Genomic DNA, 24737 nt, shown 5'->3' with positions numbered 1-24737 from the left:
TTAGCCAATTACAGCTAAATGTCTGCTTTTGCAAACTTGACAAAAGCAAATGACCAAATGAATACATTGCCAGGGCCCCTCCAGAGCCTCAGAAGGGGACTGTTGAAGTTGTCTTTTGCTATGGGATGAATCAACCCAAAACATAGTGGCTTAAAATATGATGAATTATTTTATTTCTGAATTCTGAAGGTCTGCTGGGCTTGACCAGGGGATTCTCTTTCTTGTGGTCACTTATGAGGTCAGTGGTGGTTAGGGCTGAAACCATCTCAAAGCTTTCCTCACTCACATCTCATGGGTAATCCCAGCTGTTGCTGGAATCTCATCTGGGACTATCGGCCAAAACACTCAGAACTTCTCCATGTGTCTGGGCTTCCTAGAAGCATGTAACTGGCTTCCAAGAGAATCGGGCAGAAGTTATTTCTCCTTTACAGTCTAGCCTGGAAATACTCCAGCATCATCTGCATGAGAGTCACAAGTCTCCCCAGATTCTAGGGAAGGACATATAGACCCCACCTTTCCATGGGAGGACTATCGGCCTCATACTGTAAGAAGAGTACATGTGGTTGGAGTCTTGTGGCTGCCATCTTGGAAAATACAATCTGCCATGGGACTCATGCAATGAAGGAAACCTGAGCCTGAATGTTATTAGCTTCCCTGTGCATCCATCTCTATTTATGCATGTTCCATAATTCATCTCCTTCCAGAGCCTGCCAAAAGTATCTCGCTATAATCCTTCTCTCTCCCACGTTGACACAGGTCAAATCCTTGAACTCTGTTGCCCAAATAGCTTCAAGCACATCTGCTTCCACTGAAGGTTGAGCCACAGGTTAGTCTCCTCCCCCTCCACTAGTGGTGGCACGAACCTCCAATATCACTGTGTCTTTGTTAGGTAAAGGCACTTGTATATTTATGGCAGGTGGCACCTGGGGAATAAGCTCTGGCTGTCATTGCACACAGGAAGTTAGGTTTCTGCTATTTCAGAGGATAGCCCCCCCTTGTGTTCACTCAGAGGTGTAAACACATACAGTTTTATGGGAATCAAAAGTGTTGCAATCTTTAATTGCCATAAACATGCAATCCTTCTTCCACAAAGCATGCTGAAGGATGTGCTTTTTGGTGCTGTGGTGGCAGGGTTAAAATGGATTTTTGGCATTCGTCCCACTTCCTATCTCAAACAAATAGTCCCTTCAACCTGACATCATGGTGTTGGGGGAGACCTCTGAGTGCTTGGCACAGCCAGCCATGTGGTATGGAGCCACTTCTGTGGCTGTACTACCATCTGACAGTAACCTTATGAGAGACCCCAAGGGAGAAAACTGCCTGGTCAAGCCCAACCAACCTCCTTTTTCCCTTAATGGAACATTCCCTCAGGAAGCCTGGCTGTTTCTAACAAATTGATCTTGGCCCAGAGTCATCCCAATTTGTAGAAGATTTTATATCCCTGCACCTCAATAGTCATTAGAGTGCTGGCATCTCAGTATTTTTCTTCCAGGCAGAGCTCTGGCCTACCAGGTGAATCAAGGTTGTGTTTAGATGGTTAGGAGGCTCCTCCCCAGTTTAAAACAGTGTCCAAGCCCCAACTGTAAATCAACTAGGGAGACACGCCAACCCTAATCACCAGCACTGTCAGAGCTCCAGTCCCCACTCTACCAAGATGTCCTTTTAGAAAGATAAAGACTAAAAAGTGCTCACTGAGTTTGGTGATGAGAGTTAGTAGAGGGGTGGGAAGAGAAATCATGCCATATGTTTCAGCCTGTTTGTGCTGCTGTAACAAAGTGTCACAGTCCTTTATGGATTACCCAGATGACAGCCTGGGTAACCCATATAGGACAGAAATGTATCATCTCACAGTTCTGGAGGCTTCAAAGCCCCCGATCAAGGTGCCAATTATTACAGTGTCCTCACGTGGCAGAAGGCGGACGGTAAGAGGATGAACATTGTGTCTTCACACAGCAGGACAGTGAAAGAGCCTGAACTCACTCCCACAAGCTCCCTTTAAAGCAGCATTAATCGGCCTAAATTCCCAAAAGTCCCTGTCTCCGAACATTGTTGTATAGGGGATTAAGTTTGCAACATGTTGGGCTGAGGGCAGCAGCTCATACCTGTAATCCCAGCACTTTGGGAGGCCAAAGCAGTGGATCCCTTGAGCTCAGGAATTTGAGACCAGTGCAGGCGACATGGAGAAACCCTGTCTCTACCAAAAATAAAAAATTAGCCAAGTGTGGTAGCACACACCTGTAGTCCCAGCTATTTGGGAGGCTGAGGTGGGGGGATCACCTGAGACCAGGAGGTGGAGGCTGCAGTGAGTCGAGATTGCACCACTACACTCCAGCCTGGGCGACAGAGTGAGACCTGGTCTCAAAAAAAAAAAAAAAAAAAAAAAAAAAAAACCGTTTGTAAGACCTGAATTTTGAGGGACACATTCAGACCACAGCATCACAGCTGAAGAGTCAGTGGGAAACAAAATGGAAACAGCATATTAGGGTAACTCTGAAGAAATGTGTCTGCCATGAAGCCAAGAGAGAAGGAGCTGGAGGCCCCGGGAGTGCAGATGGCATTTCAGTGCTCACAGGAGAGCGTCCATAGACGGTGAGAAGAAAGAAGGGGTTACAAAGCCTGAGTTCCTGAGGAGAGTGGTGCTGTCACCCGAGGAAAGGTAGTCCCTGCGGGGAAAGGACAAAGGAGTTGGGCGGCGACAGGGGGTCCGCTGTCCTCACAGCAGGAAACGGAAGGAGGTTCCCTCAGGGCTTTTTGCCGCCCGGAAGTACAAGGCGCCTCCATCTTCAGAGCATGAAGGGTGCGGGGTCGGGCAGGAGACCTGAGGGAGTCGAGGTTTTGCACCCGATGAGGAGACGCACAGAGGGAACGGATGGGAACACGGGGCCCCTGCAGCCTCAGGAGGATCAGCTGCGGCCTGGTTTGCTCGTGTCGTCATTCGTCGTGGGCACCTTGTCCTTGGGGCCGGCCAGTTACTTGGCTTCCAGGCCCGTCATCCTACCGGAAGCACCCCCAGCTTGGGGATGTTGGAGGGGCCACGGCCCCACTTGGCTGGGAATGGAGTGTGTGAGCTGCCCTGGGCTGAACTGGGTGCGGGGAGGAGAGGGGACTTAGAGGAGAGAGGGTCAGTGAACTTGGTTTTGTGTGGCTGACTGGAGTGTCAGTGATGAACGACTGTATTTGAAATATTAAATTTGCTTCTCTCACCAAGAATTCATTGTACCTGCCTGGCCCCTGAGGCTGACTGAGTTTGCATCCCTGATGTGATGGGCTGAAGGTTTGTGTGCCCCCCAAAATTCATATGCTGAAGCCCTGACTCACGATGTGCTAGTATTTGGAAGCAGGGCCTTTGGAGGTGATGAGGGTTAGATCAGGTCATGAGGGTGTGGTTCCCATGATGGGATTAGTGCCCATATAGGAAGAGGAACACACCAATCTACACACGCACACACACACACACACCGTTCCTTTCCCTCCTCGAACAAGCTGAGGAGATGCCATGTAAGGGTGCAGCCAGGAGTGGCGCTGTCTAAAAGCAAGGAAAGAGATTTCATCAGACACTGCATCTGCCAACACCTTGATCTTGGACATCCAGCCTCCAAAACCGCGAGAAATAAATGTCTGTGTCTAACCCCCAACCCTACCACCCTGCCTCCTGTGTGTGGTATTTTGTGATGGCAGCCCCAGCTGACTAAGGCACCTGATTAAACCGGAATAATCAGGTGAGGAGTACTGGGGGAGGGGTGAGGGAGGAAACCAGACTAGGCCAGATGACTGGGGAGACTGTCTTGCTAAATATTGTGCATTTTAACCCAAAGACCATGGCAAACCGCTGAAGGCAGGGTGTGCCACAAATTTGGGGAGCCCTAAGCGCCTTGGAAAAGAAAAGAATGTCATTTGTGGAGAAAAGGAGGTCCCCCTTTTCAAAGGTCATTTGACCTTCATAAAAGAATAGGTCCTCTGGTTCTTAGTGTTAGAGCTCAGTAAGGGAAGGTGGTTCCCCGAATTTTTAAAAGCCCTCTTCTGAATCCAGCAGTATGTGAGTCCCTTAAGAGTGGCCAGAGAAGAAAGAATCCACCGAGTTGACATTCCAGTTCAGTAAGTTGTAGGGACATTGTTTTGAAATAATCTGTAGGCAAGGGAGCACCAACTCATAACTCACCTCAAACCTGCAGGGTTCCTTAGCCCAGTTCTTAGTCCAAAACCCTTCCCTGTCTGGCCAGCAGTGATGGATTATTGCAAACCTTGTTCAGTTTCATTTGATCTACTTTGCAAAACCAAGTTCCAATATACAAATAACTGTGGGAGCTAAGGTCGCTGCATTTGGTCCCTCTGAGCAGCCTTTCCACCTACCAGGCCATAGTCAATAGTAATAACCATTGAACATTCTTGAGGCAATTATTTCAATATTACTTTGCATCAATGACTGCACAAGAATTGCTCCAAGTGGAAGGACTGATGTTGGCAACTAGGCTTCCATCAGGGGCTGCAGACAGCCCTTGATCTTCATGTGGGAAGTTGCCTCTGAGTTCAGACACTCTGGCAATCCCTAGCTATCAACCTTCCGATAAGCAAGTAACTGGAAAGGTGAAATTAGACAATTACATTATTACCTTAGAGGACAATTAAGCATTGGTGGCTAATCAAAATATACCCTTTTTATGATTTTTATTTTACTGCTAGCTATGATTTATTGTAGGCTTGTCCATCTGTGCCAGGCACAAACAGCACTATGACTTACCTATACCGTGCTCCAATCACCAGAGTTTTTCTCTGTTATTATTACCATTTTATAGATCAGAACATTGAAACTTATTTGCCTAAGGTTATGCCGACAGAAATTGGCAGAGCCAGATTCTAACCCAAATATCTGGGTCTTAAGTGATTACTTTTAACTACTGCACTGCCATTTACTGCTGGGAGGAGGAATAACAATAATAATAATATCTTGATTGATATTATTTGATTGATTAATGCCTAAAGTGTCTAGGCACCATACTAAGCTCTTTTTTAAATGTTTCATTTCATTTATAATTTACACATAGCAATCGTACATATTTATGGGGTGTAGTGTGATGTTTTAATGCATGGATACATGGTATAATGATCAATTAGGGTAATCAGCATATCCATCACCTTAAACATTTATCCTTTCTTTGTGGTGAGAAGATTTAAAATCCTCTCTTCTAGTTATTCAAATATACAATACATTATTATTAACTATAGTCACCCTAGTGTGTAATAGAACAACCAGAACTTATTATTTCTAACTGGAACTTTGGACCCATTGACCAACCTTTCTCCATTGTCCTCTCTCCAACTACCCTTCTCAGCCTCTGATAACCATTATTCTACTTTCTAATTCTATGAGATCAAGTTTCTTTTTAAGTTTTAATCGACGAGTAATAATTGTACATATTCATGGTGTACATAGAGATTTTCAATACATATATAGTGATCAAGTCAGGGTAATTAACATATCCATCATCTCAAATGTTTATCATTTTTTATATATTTGTGTTGGGAACATTCAACATCCCCCTTTTAGGTATTTGAAACTGTTGACTGTATTATTGCTGACATCCTACAGTGGTATAGAACACTAGGACATATTCCTCCTATCAAGCTGTAATTTTATAGCCTTTAACAACTCTCTTCCTATCCCTCCCTGCCCTGGATCCTTCTCAGCCTCTAGTATCTTCTGTCCTACTTTTTACTTCCTGTGTTCAACTTCTTTTAGCTGCCATATATGAGTGAGAACATGCAGTGCTAACCTTTCTGTTCTTGGCTTATTTAACATAATGTCCTCTAACTTCACCCATGTTACTGTGAATGATAAGATTCCATTATTTTTTATGGCTGAATAGTATTCCATGATTTGTGTATACCACATTTGCTTTAGCCATTCATTGGTGGTCAGACAACTAGGTTGATTCCATGTTTTGGTTATTGTGAACAGAGCTGCAATAAACCTGGTGCTTCAGATGACTCTTTGATATAATGATTTCCATTCTGTTGGATAAATGCCCAGTAGTGAGATTGCTAGATCATATGGTACTTCTATTTGTAGTTTTTAAAGGAACCGCCATACTGTTCTCCAGAGTGATTGTGCTAGTTTAAATTCCTACTGTGTAGGAAATTTCCCTTTTTTTCTGCATCCTCACAAGCATGCTATTTTTTTGTCTTTTTGATAATAGCCATCCTTACTGGGGTGATATCATAGCTTATTGTGGTTTAGGTTTGCATTTCTCTGAGGATTAGTGATGTTGAGCACATTTTCATTCATTTACTGGACATTTGTATGTCTTCTTTGAGACATGTCTACTCAGGTCATTTGCCCATATTTTAATTGGGTTGGTTTTTTGCTGTGGAGATGTTTGAGTTCCTTGTATATTCTGGATACTAGTCCCCTGTCCCATGAGTAGTTTTCACATATACGAGGCACCAAACTAGGTCCTTTATACAGGTTATTTGATTTACTCCTCACTCGGACCCTATGAGGGAAGGTGCTATTACTAACACTCTCATCTTACTAATAGAGAGTTCAGCAGAGGTTCATAGCTTCCCCAAAGTCACACAGCTAGTGTGGCAGATGGAGCAGGATTGGATGCCACAGCCAGGCCCTCCAGCCCTACACCTCACTGCTGCCGGAGCCTGCTCATCTGCAGTCACTGCCACAGGCATCAATGGTAGTACCCAGAGTAAGCATTTATTGAGCACCTACTGTATTCACAGAATTCTGATCAGTCTGAAAGTCCAAGCAATGAAACAAACAAAGCCAAGGAATGGTAGAAATTGCAGAGTTCAAACCAGAGTCTAGGACCTGAAGTGCACTGCATGGGCCAGGTTAAACTGAATGAAACATTCCTATTTTGATCCCTTTCATTATTTGTTGTCCATACCCATAAATACCTTTATCAGTTTAGATGCGAAGTCAAAAACAAATAGGCAACGAATCAGCTCTTCCAACATTCTCTTCTCCTGAAAAAGGTTCTTTGAAAGCCCTGTTTTGCAGACTCAGTCCCTTTGCATGATGGGTAAATCGTAGGAGAACTCTACTAGGTCTTATGTTACATACTTAATGTGGAAAGATTGCTTCATCCAAAAGCCTGGAGTTTTCAGAGACCATTGTCCTCAAACTTCCCCCATTGGAGAATACCAGCGCCTGCAGGCAACAGCTCTGACGCACTTAAGACTTAAATACAACCCACAGAAGTGCTGGCTTGGCTGGGAAAACCTATTGCTAAGCAGAAGAGCAATATTGTGTTTTTTTTTCTTTTCTGGAATTTGTAAACAGCATTTATTCTCAGCCTTGCCTTTGAAATGTTCCAGTTGGAATATTGGTGGGCAGCGTGCAAACAGAAGCGAATGTCAGCCGGGGCGGCAGGGGGCAGCAGACCCCACACTTTATCCATGCCTCAGGTGGGAAGGAGTGTCCGGCTCCAGAAACCTGTCGCGGGCTTTATCCCAAGCGACTTCAGCCAGCAGACGGTTCATGTCCTGAGGCTGCAAAATACGAGGTGGTAGTAGTGGGGGGCATGAGGCTGAGAGTGGGGAGAGCAATCCAGGGGCGCCAGGGTGGGAGCCGCAGCGGGCCCATGGCCGCCCGGAGGACACTGATGCTTCTGGAGCGCGCGCGAGGGTCCAAGGCGGGGCCGGACCAAGGCCGCCTGCGCTCCGCGGAGGCGCGGTCTGAGGGACACGAGGCGGTGGCAAGGGACAGGAGGCGGGGGCGCGGACACGGGGCGCGGGAACGGGGCGGAGACATGGACGGGGCGCGGGTGGGCGGACTCCCTCCCGCAGGGCCAGGCAGGTTGGCCAGGCCAAGGCCGCCGGGAAAGGCAGGACGCTCGCCCCTGCGCTGCCAGCTGGGCTCTTCTCCTTCCTCGCCTGCACTGTGTTCCAGGGCGCGACCCCGCTCTGTCCAGACGCTGGCTCCCGGACTGACCCTCACGTAGGTGGGTCGGAGCCCCTGAGAGAAGTGGGGTTTGAGGGAGGGCATTTCTGCTTCCAAGCGCAAGCACGGGGAGTCCGGATGCTCCAGCTCCTGGACCCTGGATTAGAAACTGGCAGGAGTAGGAGATGTTTTGCGGGAGGCTGCCCTCTGCCTTCCTCTGTTCTAACATCTGCTGGACTCAGGGAGTCTTAGCACCTGTATTTTTGACCAGAAAAAAAATTCGAACAGCAGAAAAGCCAATGTGATGGGTTACGCCTTCTTAACGTGCCTCATTCAGCATTGTAAGTTCCTTCCACAGACTGATGTTTTTCGTGCAATTGATGTGATCCTATGTCAGCTGTACAAAACAATTTTTTGTTTACTGAATTTAGTTTAAAAGGCAAGAAGTTGCTTTCCATAGGGCACATTGATCCCCGGTGGAAAGGGATGTGTATGCCCTGAAACATGGAGAGTCACATGCGCTGCTTGGTTTTGTGTAGAAATAACATGAGATAATCTTTTCACTGATTTTCAGAATTGTGGAGAATTCACTTAGGAAAATAAGTATGTGTATCAATGGATGACTAATATGGGCATTTACTTTAATTGATTTCACTGAAGCAGTGCTCCTAATATTTTGAGACACAGTTTTTATTTGGTTCCTTTTTACCACATGATCAGTTAGCTTCTTACTTCATAAGTTATAGTAGGGGAAGGTGCTTCCTATTTTCTCTTTAAATTTCTTGTCCCTTATTTAAAGAAGCAATAGGCCTGGTGCAGTGGCTCTCTCCTGTAATCCCAGCACTTTGGGAGGCCAAGGTGGGCGTATCGCCTGAGGCCAGGAGTTTGAGACCAGCCTGGCCAACATGTTGAAATCCCCTCTCTACTAAAAAAAAAAAAAAAAAAAAAAATTAGCCGGGCATGGTGGCACACGCCTGTAATCCCAGCTACTCAGGAGGCTGAGGCAGGAGAATTGCTTGAATCCGGGAGGCGAAGGTTGCAGTGAGCCACGATCGAGCCATTGCACTCCAGCCTGGGCGACAAGAGCAAGACTTCATCTCAGAAAAAAAAAAAAAAAAAAGAGAGAAAAAGAAAAGTCCTCAAATCTTTGGCTAAATACAAAGCTGTGTATGCACAGGGAGAGGTTCCACAAAGAAAGAAGAATAAGGAACAGCTACTGGGGAAAGAACAACTGCGGGGGAACAGTGAGCTCAGTGGAGATGCCAGAGCTCACATAGCACTTTCAGACTCTTTTCAGTATATATTTTATGCTGAGATTTTTAAATGAAATACTTTATGTGGACAGGAAAAATTGGTACCAAAGGGAAACTTTAACAATGAGGAAGAAACTTTCTGTAGAGGACAGGGGACAATACACACAAAGTCTGTGCTAAGTGTAAAATGAGCATATTCATCCTTAAAGCACATCAGAATTGAATACGAGTATTTATTCATTTCATTCATTGAATGAATTATTCATTCATTGAATCAATGAAATAAACACAGCTCTTCGAGGATTTGAGACTACCTTCACCCTTTATTCATAGTCACCTGCGGTTTTGCTTTTCTCTGCATTTCTTTGCTGTTAGATGACTGCTGCATTGTTAAGTTGTATTTTGAGTGGATATTTTTGTTTGCTAATAGTGAAAATTTTAAATTGTAAAAAATGTATATTTATCCTTTCTCTCCCTTCTAAATATGTCACTGTAAAACATCATTCCCATGTGACAGTGCGTGCTGCAGACTGTTTAAAAATTGGGCAGCTAATTAGCAAAGAAAAACAAGTGGTCCACCTTCAATATTTGCTTGTTGTTTATTTACATGCTCTTGGCACCAGTCCTAGACTCATATGTGCCCCAGAATAACATTCAGACTCTCAGCTGGTCTTCTGTTACACGTCCATGGCCCAGTTCACTCCATGGTATACAGCTCTCTGCTCCGTGTCCCCTGGGCTGGGCTCAAGTCAAGCAGTCAGTGACAGACTTCATTCCCGATAACAGAACCAGTTTGCACGACTCCCCATACATGTTGCAGCTTTGAAAACATTCATCTCAATGTTCACACTTTTATTTGGTATCAGGTATTTTACTGGGTTCTTACAACCATGGTGTAGTAACATTCACTGAGGAGGAAGTGGAGGATCCAAGGATGGAGCAAGTTGCTCTGGGCACACAAATGCATTTGCAATTTTACAGCATCTTGGAGGCGTCTCAGTCAGACATTCTGTGCACTGATCAATGCCCTATTCAATTAATGTAAAAGGATGCACTTGGCATGAGATTCCAGTTGTGCACAGAATATACATGAGAAGTGTGCCTTTGTCATCTCTACTTTCAAAGGTGAAGGCCACCAGCAATTTCTGGTATGCAACTGATGCCTTTCAAATGAAACCTTATATCTGTGTAGTCCATAGGCAACCACAGGCAAATGTGAGGGTGAAACGCTTGTTCTACATTGCTCTGTGTCAGTGAAGAAAGAGAGTGCCAGCTCAGAGGGCTCTGGGCCTCAAGGAAGGGATGCCTCGTTGTGGGTGTTGCAACTTCCAGCAGAGCAGTCAAACATAACTGCTGATGCTTTTCTTTCAGTTCTGCCATCATCACTGACAAAGTAATCCCAGCTTGTCTGCCATCCCCAAATTATGTGGTCGCCAACCAGACTGAATGTTACGTCACTGGCTGGGGAAAAACCCAAGGTGAGATAAATTCCATTGCCCACATAACAAATTGGTTTTGACCTACAGTCCATGTGACAAAATGATCATTTCGGAGAAAGCTGTGCAAATTCCCATCCATGAATGTGGTCCACCCACTGCTGATTTTGTCTGGGCACCTGTCTATTTCTGCATAATGGGTCTTCAAGGCACATGGTCAAGGGGTGGAAGACTGTTTCTTTGAGTCTCTCTCTCTTTTTTTTTTTTTCAGAAACTTTTTTATTCTATTTTAATTAATTTTAACTTTTTTTTTTTTTAGTTCAGGGTTACATGTGCAGGTTTTTTGCATAAGTAAAGTTGTGTCTCGGGGGTTAGTTGTACAGATTATTTTGTCACCTAGGTACTAAGCCTAGTACCCAATACTTAGTATTTCCTGCTCCTCTCCCTCCTCCCACTCTTTTCCCTCAAGTAGGCTCCAGTATCTGTTGCTCCCCTTTTTGTGCCCATGAGTTCTCATCATTTAGCTCCCACTTACAAGTGTGAACATGCAGTATTTAGTTTTCTGTTCCTGTGTTACTTTTCTAAGGATAATGGCCTCCAGCTCCATTCATGGTCCTGTAAAAGACATTATCTCCTTCTTTTTTATGGCTACATAGTATTTCACGGTATATATGTACCACATTTTCTTTATCCAGTCTGTCATTGATAGGCATATAGGCGATTCCAAGTCTTTGCTATTATGATTAGTGCTGCAATGAACATTCACATTCATGTGACTTTATGATAGAGTAATTTATATTCCTCTGGGTATATACCCAGTAATAGGATTGCTGGGTTGAATGTTAGGTCTGTTTTTAGCTCTTTGAGGAATCACTGGACTGCTTTCTACAATGGTTGAGCTAATTTACAGTCTCACCAACAGTGTATAAGTGTTCCCTTTTCTCTACAACCATTCTGGCTGGCATGAGATGGTTTCTCTTTGTGGTTTTGATTTGCATTTCTCCAACTATCAGTGATATTGAGCATTTTTTCATATGCTTGTTGGCTGCCTATATGTTTTCTGTAGAAAAGTGTTTGTTCATGTCTCTTGTCTACTTTTTAATGGAGTTGGTTTATTTCTTGTAAATTTGTTTAAGTTTTTTATAGATGCTGGATATTAGACCTTGATTTTTGTCAGCTTTGTCAAAGATCAGATGGTTGTAGGTTTGGCCTTATATCTGTGCTCTCTATTCTGTCCCATTGGTCTATGTGTCTGTTTTTTTTAATTTTTTAAAATTATTTTTATTTTTTATCAGTACCATGCAGTTTTGGTTACTATGGCCCTGATGTGTAGTTTGAAGACAGGTAATGTGATGCCACCACCTTTCTTCTTTTTGTTAAGATTGCCTTGGCTATTCTGGCCCCTTTTTTGTTCTATATAAATTTTAAAATAGTTTTTTAATAGTGCTGTGAAGAATGTCATTGGCAGTTGGATAGGAATAGCAGTGAATCCGTAAATTACTTTGGGTAGTATGGCCATTTTGATTATATTGATTCTTCCAATCCATCAGCATGGGGTGTTTTTCCATTCGCTTGTTTCTTTGAGCAGTGTTTTGTAATTCTCATTGTAGAGATCTATCACCACCCTGGTTGGCTGTATTCTTAGGTATTTTATTTTTTGTGGCAATTGTGAATGGGATTGTGTTCCTGATCTGGCTCTTGGCTTGGCTGTTGGTATATAGGGATGCCAGTGATTTTTGTATTTTGATTTTGTATCCTGAAACTTTGCTGAAGTTGATTATCAGAGAAGGAGCTTTTGGGCTGAGACTTTGGGGTTTTCTAGATATAGAATCATGTCATCTGCAAACAGGGATAGTTTGATTTCCTCTCTTCCTGTGTGGATGCTCTTTATTTCTTTCCCTTGATTGATTGCTCTGACCAGGACTTCCAATACTGTGTTGAACAGGACTGGTGAGAGAGGGCATCCTTACCTTGTGCTGGTTTTCAAGGGGAATGCTTCCAGCTTTTGCCCATTCGGTATATTGTTGGCTGCGTGTTTGTCATAGATGTCTCTTATTATTTTGAGACATATTCCTTCAGTACCTAGTTAATTGAGTTTTCAACATGAAGGGTGGTACATTTTATCAAAAGCCTTTTCTGCATCTATTGAGATAATAATGTGGGTTTTGTCTTTAGTCACATTTATGTGATGAATCACATTTTTTGATTTACATATGTTGAACCAATCTTGCATCCCAGGGATGAAGCCTATTTGATCATGATGGATTAGCTTTTTGATGTGCTGCTGGATTAGGTTTGCAAGTATTTTGTTGAGGATTTTTGCATCAATGTTCATCAAGGATATTGACCTGAAGTTTTTATTGTTGTTGTGTCTTTACCAGGTTTTGGTATCGGGATGATGCTGGCCTCATAGAATAAAATGGGAAGCAGTCCCTCCTCCTCAATTTTTTTTTTTTTTTTTTTTTTTTTGACGTTTCAATAGGAATGGTACTAGCTCTTCTTTGCATATCTGGTAGAATTCAGCTGTGAATCTATCCAGTGCTGGCCTTTTGTTTCTTACTAGGCTATTCATTACTGATTCAATTTTGGAGCTCATTATTGGTCTGTTTAAGGAATCAATTTCTTCCTGGTTCAGTCTTGGGAGGGTGTATGTGTCCAGTAATTTATCCATCTCTTCTAGGTTTTCTAGTTTGTATGCATAGAGCTGTTTGTAGTAGTTTCTGAGGGTTATTTTTATTTTTGTAGGGTCAATGCTAACATCGCCCTTGTCATTTGTAATTGAGTTAATTTGGGTCTTCTCTCTCTTTTCTTCTTTGTTAGCCAGGTAGCAGCCTATCTATCTTATTAATGTTTTAAAAAAACCAACTCTTGGATTTGCTGATCTTTTGAATGTGTTTTCATGTCTTGACTTTCTTCAATTCAATTCTGATTTGGGTTTCCTTGCCTGCTGCTAGTTTTGGGGTTGATTTGGTCTTGTTTCTCTAATTCTTCAAGTTGTGATGTTAGGTTCTTACTTTGGGATCTTTCTTTTTGATATGAGTGTTTAGTGCTATGAATTTCCCTCTTAACACTACCTTAGCTGTGTCCCAGAGATTCCAGTATGTTATTTCTTAATTCTCTTTAGTTTCAAAGAACTTCCTGATTTCTGCCTTGATTTTATTATTTACCCCAAAGTCATTCAGGAGCATGTTGTTTAATTCCCATGTAATTGTATGGTTTTGAGTAATTTTCTTAGTCTTGGCTTCTATTTTTATTGAACTGTGATCTGAGGATGTTTTTGGTATAATTTTGGTTCTTTTGCATTTGCCGAGGATTGTTTTATGTCCAATTATGTGGTTGATTTTTAGAGAATGTGCTATATGATTATGAGAATAATATATATTCTACTGTTGATAGAGAGTTCTGTGGAGGTCTATCAGATCCATTTGGTCCAATGTTGAGTTCAGGTCCTGAATATCTTTGTACATTTTCTGCCTTGATGATCCGTCTAATACAGTCAGTGGACTGCTGAAGTCTCCCACTATTATTGTGTGGACATCTAAGTCTCTTTGTAGGTCTCTAAGAACTTTCTTTATGAAGCTGGGTGCTCCTGTGTTGGGTGCATATATATTTAGGATAGTTGGTCTTCTTGTTGAATTGAACCCTTTACCATTATGTAATTTTCTTGTCTTTTTTGGTCTTTGTTGGTTTAAAGTCTATTTTGTCTGAAATTAGGATTGCAACCCCTGCTTTTTTTCTGATTTCCATTTGCTTGCCCTTTATTTTGAGCCTTTGGGTGTCAGTACATGTGAGATAGGTCTCTTGAAGACAGCATATAATTAATTGGGTCTTGCTTTTTTATGAGTTTGCCACTCTGTGCCTCTTAAGTTGGGCATTTAGCCCATTTACATTCAAGGCTAGTATTGGTATGCGTGAATTGGATGCTCTCATTGTGTTTTTATGCTGGCTTGTTTGTGTGGTGGCTTTATAGTGTCAGTGGTTTGTGAATTTAAGTGTATTTTTGTACTGACTAGTAGCTGTCTTTCCTTTCTATAGTTAGTGCTCTTTTTAAGATCTCTTGTAAGTCAGGTCTGGTGGTAATGAACTCCCTCAACATTTGCTTATCTAAAAGGGATCTTATTTCTCTGTTGCTTAGGAAGTTTAGTCTGGTTAGATATGAAATTCTTGGCTGAATATATATATTTTTTAAAATGTTGAATATAGGCCCACAATCTCTTCTGGCTTGTAGGGGTTCAGCTGAGAGGTATGCTGTTAGGTTGATGGGGTTCCCTTTGTAGATGACCTGCCCTTTCTCTCTAGTTGCCTTTAATATTCTGTCTTTCATTTTGACCTTGGAAAAGCTGATGACTGTGGGTCTTGGGATGATTTTGTGTAGAATCTGGCGGGGATTCTCTTTATTTTCTGAATTTGACTATTGGCCTCTCTAGCAAGATTGGGGAAGTTTGCATGGATGATATCCTAAATTGTTTTCCAAATTGTTAGCTTTCTCCCCATCCATTTCAGCGATGCCAATGATTTGTAGATTTGGCCTTTTTCATAATCCCATATTTCTTGTAGGTTTTTTTCATTCCTTTTCATTCTTTTTTCTTCATTTTTGTCAACTGTCTGATTTCAGAGAGCTAGTCTTCCATTTCTGAGATCCTTTCCTCAGCTTGGTCTATTCTGCTATTAATACTTGGATTGCATTGTGAAATTCTTATAGTTTGTTTCTCAGCTCTCAGCTCTGTCAGCTCCATTAGGTCTTTTTTTATACCAGCAAGTTAATCTTTCAGCTTCTATATTATTTTATTGTGATTTTTAATTTCCTTGTATTGGATTTTGCCATTGTGCTAAATCTTGATGATCTTCACTTGTATCCATAGTCTGAATTATATTTCTGTCATTTCAGTTAGATCAGTTTTGTTAAGAACCCTTATTGGAGAACTGGTGCAGTTGTTTGGAGGACATATGACCTTCTGGTCATTTGATTTATTGGAGTTCTTGCGTTGGTTCCTTCTCATGTTTCTGTGTGGGTGTTTCTTTAACTGCAGTGTAGATTGAGTACAGCAAAGAGACTTCTTCTTTGGAGGTTTTCACAGGGCCAAGGCCTTGTACAGGGTCTTTGTTTGTAGCTGACTTCTTGTCTTTGGTTTAATAGTGGGGCGTGTTAGCAAAGTATTTTTGCTGTTGAAGTTTTGGGGTGTGAGCCATTTTTTATTTTAATGATTGTGTATTTCCTTTACAGCTAAAACAAGCAGAAAACGAGTAAAGGTCTTTGAGTCCCTGAATCCATAACTTCAGCATTCATATTGCTTCCTTGGGTAAGTGGGGTTTTCACCCAGCCCTTAAGGGTGTTAGATTATTTTTCACATGAAATTAGCCAGATTGGGTTTTTAAACATGATGTGAAACAATAATGACAAAAATTATAATTAAACTAGACTTCTTACCAAATAACCACATGTCTAATGTGTGTTGTAGGGTGTTAGGCAGGGCATCTGCAGCTAAGGAAGAGACAGACAGGCCCCATGGCCCCAAATCTAGGATAGTATTTGGTATTGGTTGATGGGTGAGAGCAAGAGAGGGAACATCTGTGCAGGATGTGGTATCAGCACCTGCACTACATCTTAGGAATTCCTTCTTCATTTTGCAGTATGCCCTGACAATAATTATATCCATCAGACTTACCCCCTTGCCACTGGAACACTGAGACTGTCTTGGAATCTCTGCCTGACTTTCTCAGAGGTGCTGGTGAGGACATTAGGAGTCTGGAGCCCTAGAAAAACGTTCTGACTCTGCCACAAGCCAAACAGACCTGGACTAGGCATGTTACCTCTTTGTACCACTTGACTCCAACCCCTCATTTGTAAAACCAGCATGTTCAAGTGGTGTTTTCCACATCAGCCTTTTGCATAAGCTGTCATTTGAAGAAAGGTTTTTGTTTGTTGGTTTGTTTTTTGTTTAACATAAAGGTTAAAAACCACTGGTTTAGATAATTGCAAAGTTTGCTTTCCTTTTTCTGTGCTTTTCCTACTATTTTTAAAACCTCATCCTCCTTGGTTTGAGGATGATCCCCCTTTCTGCACTCCTGAGTCTGGGAACACTGAGGCCAACTAAAAGGAAACTTGGCAAATGAGGAATACCTTTGGGTGTGCCAGGCTGCTCCCAGTGGTTTGCATTTATAAAAATTTAAATACTACAAACCTTTAAGACTTAGATATTATTGTTCCTATTTTACAAATGAGGAACCTGAGGCTCAGAGAAGGTGCAGAATGGCACAGGCAGACCTGAATTAGAATCCTGGTTCCCACTTACTGGCTGTTGGGACTTAGAAAAGTCATGAGCTTTCGTTGATTGTTTTATCATATGAAATGGGGGCTGCAGGGTTGTTGGGGGAGAAACAATAAGAAAGTGCATCAAGTGTCCAGCACGTTAAGCACTCCATCATGGCAGCTCCTGATAATAATACAGAATAGAGTTGTATCTAACACGACTTTTTCTTGCAAGTGACCGAAAATCCAGCTTAAGTTGGATTAAGCACAAAAGGGGAATTCTTACTGAGCTGAAAAGTCTTCAGGGATGGAGAACTGAAGTTTCCATCCCACTGAGTGGAAGCCGCACCCCTCGCGCGCTCCAGAGGCATCAGTGTCCTCCGGGCGACCACAGGCCCGCTGCAGCTCCCACACTGGCGCCCCTGGATTGCTCTCCCCACTCTCAGCCGCACGCTGCGCTCCTTTCACCCGGAATTTTGCGGCCCCAGAAGGACATGAACCATCTGCTGGCTGAAGTCGCTTGGGACAAAACCCGCGACAGGTTTTGGCAGCTGGACACTCGCTCCCACAGGAGGGAGGGGCGTGCGGAGAAGTGTGGGGTCTGCCTCCCCCTGGCGGCCTGGCTGACGTTTACTTCTGTTTCCACGCTGCCCAGCAATGTTCCAAGTGGAACTTTTGGAAGGTAAGACTGAGAATAAATGCCGTTTACTAATTCCAGAAAAAAAAAAAAAAAAAAGAAAAAAAGCTCGCTCTTATGTTTAGCAGAAGGTTTTCCCAGCCTAACCAGCACTTTGGTGGGTTGTATTTAAGCCTTAATTGCGTCAGCGCTATTGCCTGCAGGTGCTGGCATTACCCTAGGCAGGAAGTTTCAGGACAGTGTCTCTGAAAACTCCAGGCTCTTGGATGAAGCAACCTTTCCACATTAAGTATGTAGCATAATCTACCAGGTCTCCTGTGACGTATTATTCATGGAAAAGGAGCAAGTTTCTGCAAAACAGGGCTTTCAATGGGCCTGTTTCAGAAGAAAATGTTGGAAGAGCTGATTTGTAGCGTATTTGTTGTTGACTTTGCAAAAACTAAAACTAACCTCGTTGAAGGTATTTATGGGTATGAACAATAAATAATGAAAAGGATCAAAATAGGAATGTTTCATTCAGTTTAACCTGACCCATGCAGTGCACTTCAGGCCCTAGACTCTGGTTTGAACTCTGCGATTTCTACTGTTCCTTGGGTTTGTTTGCTTAATTGCTCAGGCTTTCAGATTGATCAGAGTTCTGTGAATACAGTAGGTGCTCCATAAATGCTTATTCTGGGTACTGCCATTGATGCCTGTGGCAGTGACTGCAGATGAGCAGGCTCTGGCAGCAGTGAGGCGTGGCTTGGAAGGCCTGGCTGTAGCATCTATCCCTGCTCCATCTGCCACACTAGCTGTGTGACTTTCGGGAAGTTATGAAACTCTACTGAACTCTCTATGGGTAAAATAAGAGTAGTAGTAACAGCATCCCTCTCGTGGGCTTGGAGTGAGGAGTGAGGAGTGAGTGAACTAAGCTGTGTAACGAACTTCATGTGGTGCCTCATATATGTGTTAACTACTCATTGCACAGGGGACTGGTATCCAGAATATACAAGGAACTCAAACATCTCAAGTGCGAAAAACCAATGCAAGTAAAAAAAAGGGCAAATGATCTGAACAGGCATTTCTTAAAAGAAGACATAGAAATGGCCAAAAATGTATGAAAACATGCTCAACACCACTAACCCTCAGGAAAATGCAAATCTAAACCACAACGAGTTATTATCTCATCCCAGATGGGATGGCTATTATCAAAAAGACAAAAAATAATACATACTGGTGAGGATGCTGAAAAAAGGGAATTTTTCTACACAGTTGGTGGGAAAAATAATGAATATCCTATCGTTTGCAGCAACATGGATGGAACTAGAAGCCAGTATGTTAAGTAAGCCAGGAACAGAAAGGTAAACAGTGAATGTTCTCACTCATAACGTTGCAGTAGGTAGTTAGTGAGGTATGAGTAGGGCAGAAGAAGGCTTCCCCTTACCACTGCCCCAAACACACAATGGGAGTATTGCCAACCATCAGGTGATGGTCAGGTGGTTGTTAACTGTCTTTCTAAAGTAATAATTGGTCACAGCTGGCATCAGGGACAAGCAGTCTCCCAATAGATCGAAAACAACTGAAACAGCAGCTTCCCAATACGATCTCAGGAGTTGGGTGAGTGGGGAGAAGGAACACAAGACCCTGGAAGCGTGCCAATGTATAAAACCCCCAAGTCCAAAGGCCAAGTCACCCACTTGGCCCTATTCCAAGTGTGCTTTCCTCCTTTTTTTCCTGCTCTAAAGCTTTTAAATAAACTTTCACTACTGCTCTAAAAATTTGCCACAATCTTGCTTTCTGCCTCATGCCCGTCAGTCAAATTCTTTCTTCTGAGGAAGCAAGAATTGAGGTTGCTACAGACCCATATGGATTTGCTACTGGTATCAATATGTGGCCGCTAAAAAAAGCTGATCTCGAAGTAAAAATTAGAACACAGGATGCTAGAGGCCTGGAAGGGTGGGGAAAGGGGGAATAGGGAGAGATTTATTGAAGGCTACAAAATTACAGCTAGATAGCAGGAATATGTTGTAGTATTCTATGCCACTGTAGGATGAATATGGCTGACAATAATGTATAGTTTCAAGCAACTAGAAAGAAGATATTGAATGTTTCCAACACAAATGAGTGATAAACATTTGAGATGAGTGACAGATATACTAACCCCTCTTCGATCTCTATACATTATATGTATTGAAATATCTCTGTGTACTCCATGAACATGTGCAATTATTATTTGTCAATAAAATTTTGTAAAATCTTGATCTCATAGAATTAGACAGTAGAATAGTGGTTACCAGAGGGTGAGGAGGGTAGTCAGGGAGAGGAGAATGGAGAGAGGTTGGTCCATGAGTACAAATTTCGAGTTAGATAGAAAGATAAGTTCTAGTGTTCTATTACACACTAGGGTGACTATAGCTAATAATTATGCATTGTATAGTTCAAGATAACTAGAAGAGAGAATTTTGAATCTTCTCACCACAAAGAAAGAAAAAAATGTTAGAAGTGAGGGGTATGCTAATCACCCGATTTGATCCTTATCCATGCATTGAAACATCACACTGTACCCCATAAATATATATAATTACTATGTGTCAGTTATAAATAAATTAGAACTTCTAAAAGGAGTACAGTGTCAAGCATATAACCATTAATCAATATATTATAGCATTACTGTTATTATTATTCTTTCCTCCCAGTAGCAAATTGCAGTGCAGTGATTGAAAGTAATCATTTGAGGCCGGACACAGTGGCTCATGTCTTTAATCCCCGCACTTTGAGAGGTCAAGGTGAGCAGATCCCTTGAGGTCAGGAGTTCGAGACCAGCTTGGCCAACATAGTGAAACCCCGTCTCTCTGAAAAATACAAAAAATTAGTCAGGCACACCTGTAATCCCAGCTACTTAGGGAGCTGAAGCAGGAGAATGGCTTGAACCCCAGAGCAGAGGTTGCAGTGAGCCAAGATTGCACCACTACACTCCAGCCTAGGCAACAGAGGAAGACTCTGTCTAAAAAAAAAAAAAAAAAAAAAGGAATCACTTGAGACCCAGACCCAGATATCTGAGTTGGAACCTGGCTCTCCCAGTGTCCATTGATATAACTATGAGCAAGCAAGTTTCAGTGTCTTGATATATAGAATGGTAATGGGAATAACAGAGAAAAATCTGGCGATTATAGCATGGTATGGGCAATTCATAGTGTTGCTTGTGCCTGGCACAGATGGACAAAGCAACAATAAATGGTGGCCAGTAGTATAAAAAAGATTCTAAAAGAGTATGTTTAGACTAGCTACCAATGCTTAATTGTCCCCTGAGGTAATAATGTCTTTATCTGATTTCACCTTTCCATAAATTTGCTTATTGGAAGGTTGAGTCCTAGAGGATTTCCAGAGTGTCGGAACTCAGTGACACCTTCCCACATGAAGGTCGAGGACTGTCTGCAGCCCTTGGTGGGACCTTGATTGCTGACATCAGTCCTATTTAGAGCAGTTCTTGTGCAGTCTTTGATGCAAAGTAATTTCGGAAGAATTGCCTCAAGGATGTTCAATGGTGATTACTGCTGATTGTGGCCTGGGTAGGTGGAAAGGCTACTTAGAGGGACCTAATGCAGCAGGCTTAGCTCCCGGAGTTATTCGTTATTGGAACTTGGTTTTCAAAGTAGGTCAAATGAAACTGAAAAACATTTGGAATAATCCATCACTGGTCATGGACAGAGAAGGGTTCTAGAAGGGACTGGGCTGGAGAACCCCGCAGGCTTGCGGTGAATTATGAGTTGGTGCTCCCCTACCTACAGATTCTTTAAACACAATGTCCCTACAACTTACTGAACTGGAATGTCAGCTCGGTGGATTCCTTCTTCTCTGGCCACTCTTAGGGGACTGAGGGTTGGAGGGTTGGTTGGATTCAGAAAAGCGCTTTTAAAAATTCAGGGAATTACCTTTTCTTACTGTGCTCTAACACCAAGAACCAGAAGACCTATTCTTTTACAAACATCAAATAACCTTAGAAAAGGGGAGGCCGCCTTTTCTACAGAAATGAGATTCTTTTCTTTTCCAAGGGGCCTGGGGCTCCCCAAGTTTGTGGCACACCCTGCCTTCAGTAGCTCATCAAAGTCTTTGTGTTAAAATCCACAATATTTAGCAAGGCAGTCTCCCCTTCCCCTGTCATCTGGCCCAGTCTAGTTTCCTCTCTCACCCCTCCTCCAGTTCTTCTCACCTGCTTATTGGGGTCTAACCAGGTGCCTTAGTCAGCTTGGGCTGCCATCACAAAATACCACACACTTGGGAGTTGGTTTAAATACATTTAATTTTCATTGTTTTGGAGGCTGAAAGTCCAAGATCAAGGTGTCAGCAGATGCAGTGTCTGGTGAAATCTTTCCCCGTGACTTTTAGATGGCCTCACTCCTCACTGCACCCTCACATGGCATCTCCTCTGCTTCTGCGAGAAGGGAAAGGGACTGTGTGTGTATGTGTGTGTGTGTGTGTGTGTGTGTGTGTGTGTGTGTGTAGAGATGGGTCTCATCTTTTTCTTACTGAGGCATGAGTCCCATCATGGAAATTTCGTCATGGCCTCTGATGGCCCAACTTCTCACTGCACCCTCACATGGCATTTCCTCTGCTTTCCTCATGGCCTCTGATGCCACATGAGGACACAGTAATAAGGGGTCACCAGATGCAGGTCCCTTGACTGGGGGCCTTGCAGCTGCCAGAACTGTGAGATGATCCATTTTTGTCCTTTATAGATTACCCAACCTGTGACATTTTGTTACAGCAACACAAACAGACTGAGACATATGGAGAGGCTTCTATTCCCACCCCTGTAGTGATTCCTTCTTTGCTAAATTCAGTGAGCATTTTTCAGTCCTCATCTTTGTGAAAGGACATTTTGCTGGAGTGGAGACTGGAGCTCAGATATTGCTGATGATCAGAGTTGCCATGTCTCCCGAATTGATTTACAGTTGGGGGTTGGATACTGTTTTAAACCTGAGAGGAGCCTCCTAACCATCTCGACACAACCACTGATGTGACTACACTAGAGATAGACTCTTTCCACTTAATTCTATCACTCTTGCTTTACTTCATGAGAATGAAAATATATGATTGCACCGTGAATTCATTTGGGGAAAGATTGATACTATGCTTTTATTTTATTTTATTTTATTTTATTTTGTTTTTTTGAAACAGAGTCTCACTATGTCACCCCGGTTGGAGTACACTGACATGATTTTGGTTCACTGCAACCTCTGCTTCCCAGGTTCAAGTGATACTCCGGCCTCAGTCTCCCTAGTAGCTGGGACTACAGGTACCCACCACCACGCCTGGCTAATTTTTATATTTTTAGTAGAAATGGGGTTTCACCTCGAACTCCTTACCTCGTGATCCGCCAGTCTTGGCATCCCAAAGTGCTGGGATTACAGAGTTGAGCCACCGTGCCCGGCCCTATGTTTTATTTTAGTTTTAAAAATATTTATTTATTTATTTAGGCCTCACCTACTGGATTGGGAAGGATTGATATTTTATTCATTTTATTTAGTATTTATTTATTTATTTTTTCTTTTCTGAGACAGTCTTGCTCTGTCACCCAGGCTGGAGTACAGTGGCACATTTGTGGCTCACTGCAACCTCCACCTCCCAGGTTCAAGTGATTCTAGTGCCTCAGCCTACTGAATAGCTGGGATGATCAGCATGTGCTTCCACACCTAGCTAAATTTTGTATTTTTCATAGAGACAGGGTTTTGCCGTTTTGCCCAGGCTTATCTCAAACTCCCGGCCTCGGGTGATCCATCTGCCTTGGCCTCCCCAAATGCTGGGATTATAGGCATGAGCCACCACCCCCTCCTGGAAGGACTGATATCTTATAACATAATTTATAATTACAGAAAACATGTGAGTTCACTAGGAATAAAGAAATTTTGAAGATAATAAAAGATTTTCACTTATGTTGTAATTTCGACATAGTTTGGTATAGGATATGGAAATTTTAACATTTACACCTAGCTTGTTCATAAACTAAGACATGAATGGGTTGTGTCTGCACCCCTGAGTAGCCACACAACCTTGGGAAGGCCTCAGCCCCCTCCTTGTACAGCAGGAATGAGAACAGCACTGCCTGTTGGGAAGCTTGAGGGAGGCTATGGATGGCAGCACTTGGCAGAGGGTCTGGTCATGGAAGGTACCAGCAAATGTGAGCTACTTTTATGATTTTATTTTATCCAAAAGGGAATAAAATAAGAGAGGAGGGAACAAGACTAATCAGGAGAGATGAAGATCTGGGGGTGAGGGAAGGAGTAAGCAGAAATGAAGGCAGCGTGGAGCAGCTGAGAGGGGAGAGGCTTTCACCAGTTCCCAGCATCTATTGACATTCCACTCTCAAATATTTTGTAAGACTCTTTATTCAAGGTAATGTTTGAACCCTGCTGAGGCAGTGGCATGGGTCTCTGAGAGAATAATTAACTTAATTTGACTATCTGGTTTGTGGATGCGTTTACTCTCATGTAAGTCAACAACATTCTGGGATTGGGACACACTTTCTGGGCACTGCTGGCCAGTCCCATAATGGAACATAAGGAAGTGGTTCTTCTACTTCTTTTATTTCTGAAATCAGGTAAGACATAGTTTTTTTTGTATAATAATTATTTTTTTCTACCACAGTGTGGTAAAAATACATATGCCATTGGCTTTATGTGCAATTTGTTTTATTTAATTTTTGATTCATGAAACTCCCAGTTCAAAATCTTGTGTAAGATTGAAAAATTCTTAAAAAAATAAATTTAATTTCCCCATGAAGACTGTCAGGATGCTGGAATGAATGGGCAGAGAAAATAATGGGTGATTTTTCTAATCTAAAAGAGTGTATCTACGTGATGGACAGTCTAGTTGGAAAAAAAAAAAGCCATTGTAGCTCACTATGCAAAGGATGGCCAAGCACTTCACCTGGTTCTCAGTTTTATTAATTTATATCATCTCTGTTCAGGTGCCATGCTCCCCTCACTTGCAAGTTGAAACAGTGAAATAGCTCTTTGAATATATTTGGTTCTTTGACCTGTTCATGGAGTGGGACCCAGCATTTCTCTCTTTGTTATGGCCTGAGGAAGGCTTTCCATTGGTGTACATTTGCTTCATATTGTAGCAGGACAAGCTGCAGACAAAACCTCTCAGACACCGAGTTGTAGAAGGAAGGGCTTTAATCAGCTGGGAGCATCAGCAAGCTACTGCCTTAAAATCTGAGCTCTCCAAGTGCACAATTTCTGTCCCTTTTAAGGACTCCTAACACTAAAGATTTTACATGAAAGGG

At 42.6% G+C, this 24737-nt stretch overlaps 1 protein-coding gene across 1 annotated transcript in view; it reads left to right on the top strand.

Moving 5' to 3' along the window:
- The first annotated feature begins 2844 nt into the window (after positions 1–2844).
- The window catches only part of LOC111547273 (apolipoprotein(a)), a 109330-nt gene continuing 87437 nt past the window's right edge, over positions 2845–24737 (top strand). Inside the window, exons 1-8 of the mRNA XM_031935526.1 lie at positions 2845–3022; positions 7330–7687; positions 10519–10625; positions 16215–16312; positions 17139–17515; positions 20812–20893; positions 23441–23615; positions 23943–24047. Of these exons, the coding sequence (XP_031791386.1) occupies positions 2845–3022; positions 7330–7687; positions 10519–10625; positions 16215–16312; positions 17139–17515; positions 20812–20893; positions 23441–23615; positions 23943–24047 (1480 nt within the window). The remainder of the gene's footprint in view (positions 3023–7329; positions 7688–10518; positions 10626–16214; positions 16313–17138; positions 17516–20811; positions 20894–23440; positions 23616–23942; positions 24048–24737) is intronic.

The sequence above is a fragment of the Piliocolobus tephrosceles genome, chromosome 5, assembly GCF_002776525.5.
Source record: "Piliocolobus tephrosceles isolate RC106 chromosome 5, ASM277652v3, whole genome shotgun sequence".
Lineage (NCBI taxonomy): Eukaryota > Metazoa > Chordata > Mammalia > Primates > Cercopithecidae > Piliocolobus > Piliocolobus tephrosceles.
This window is presented reverse-complemented; position numbering and strand designations above follow the sequence as displayed.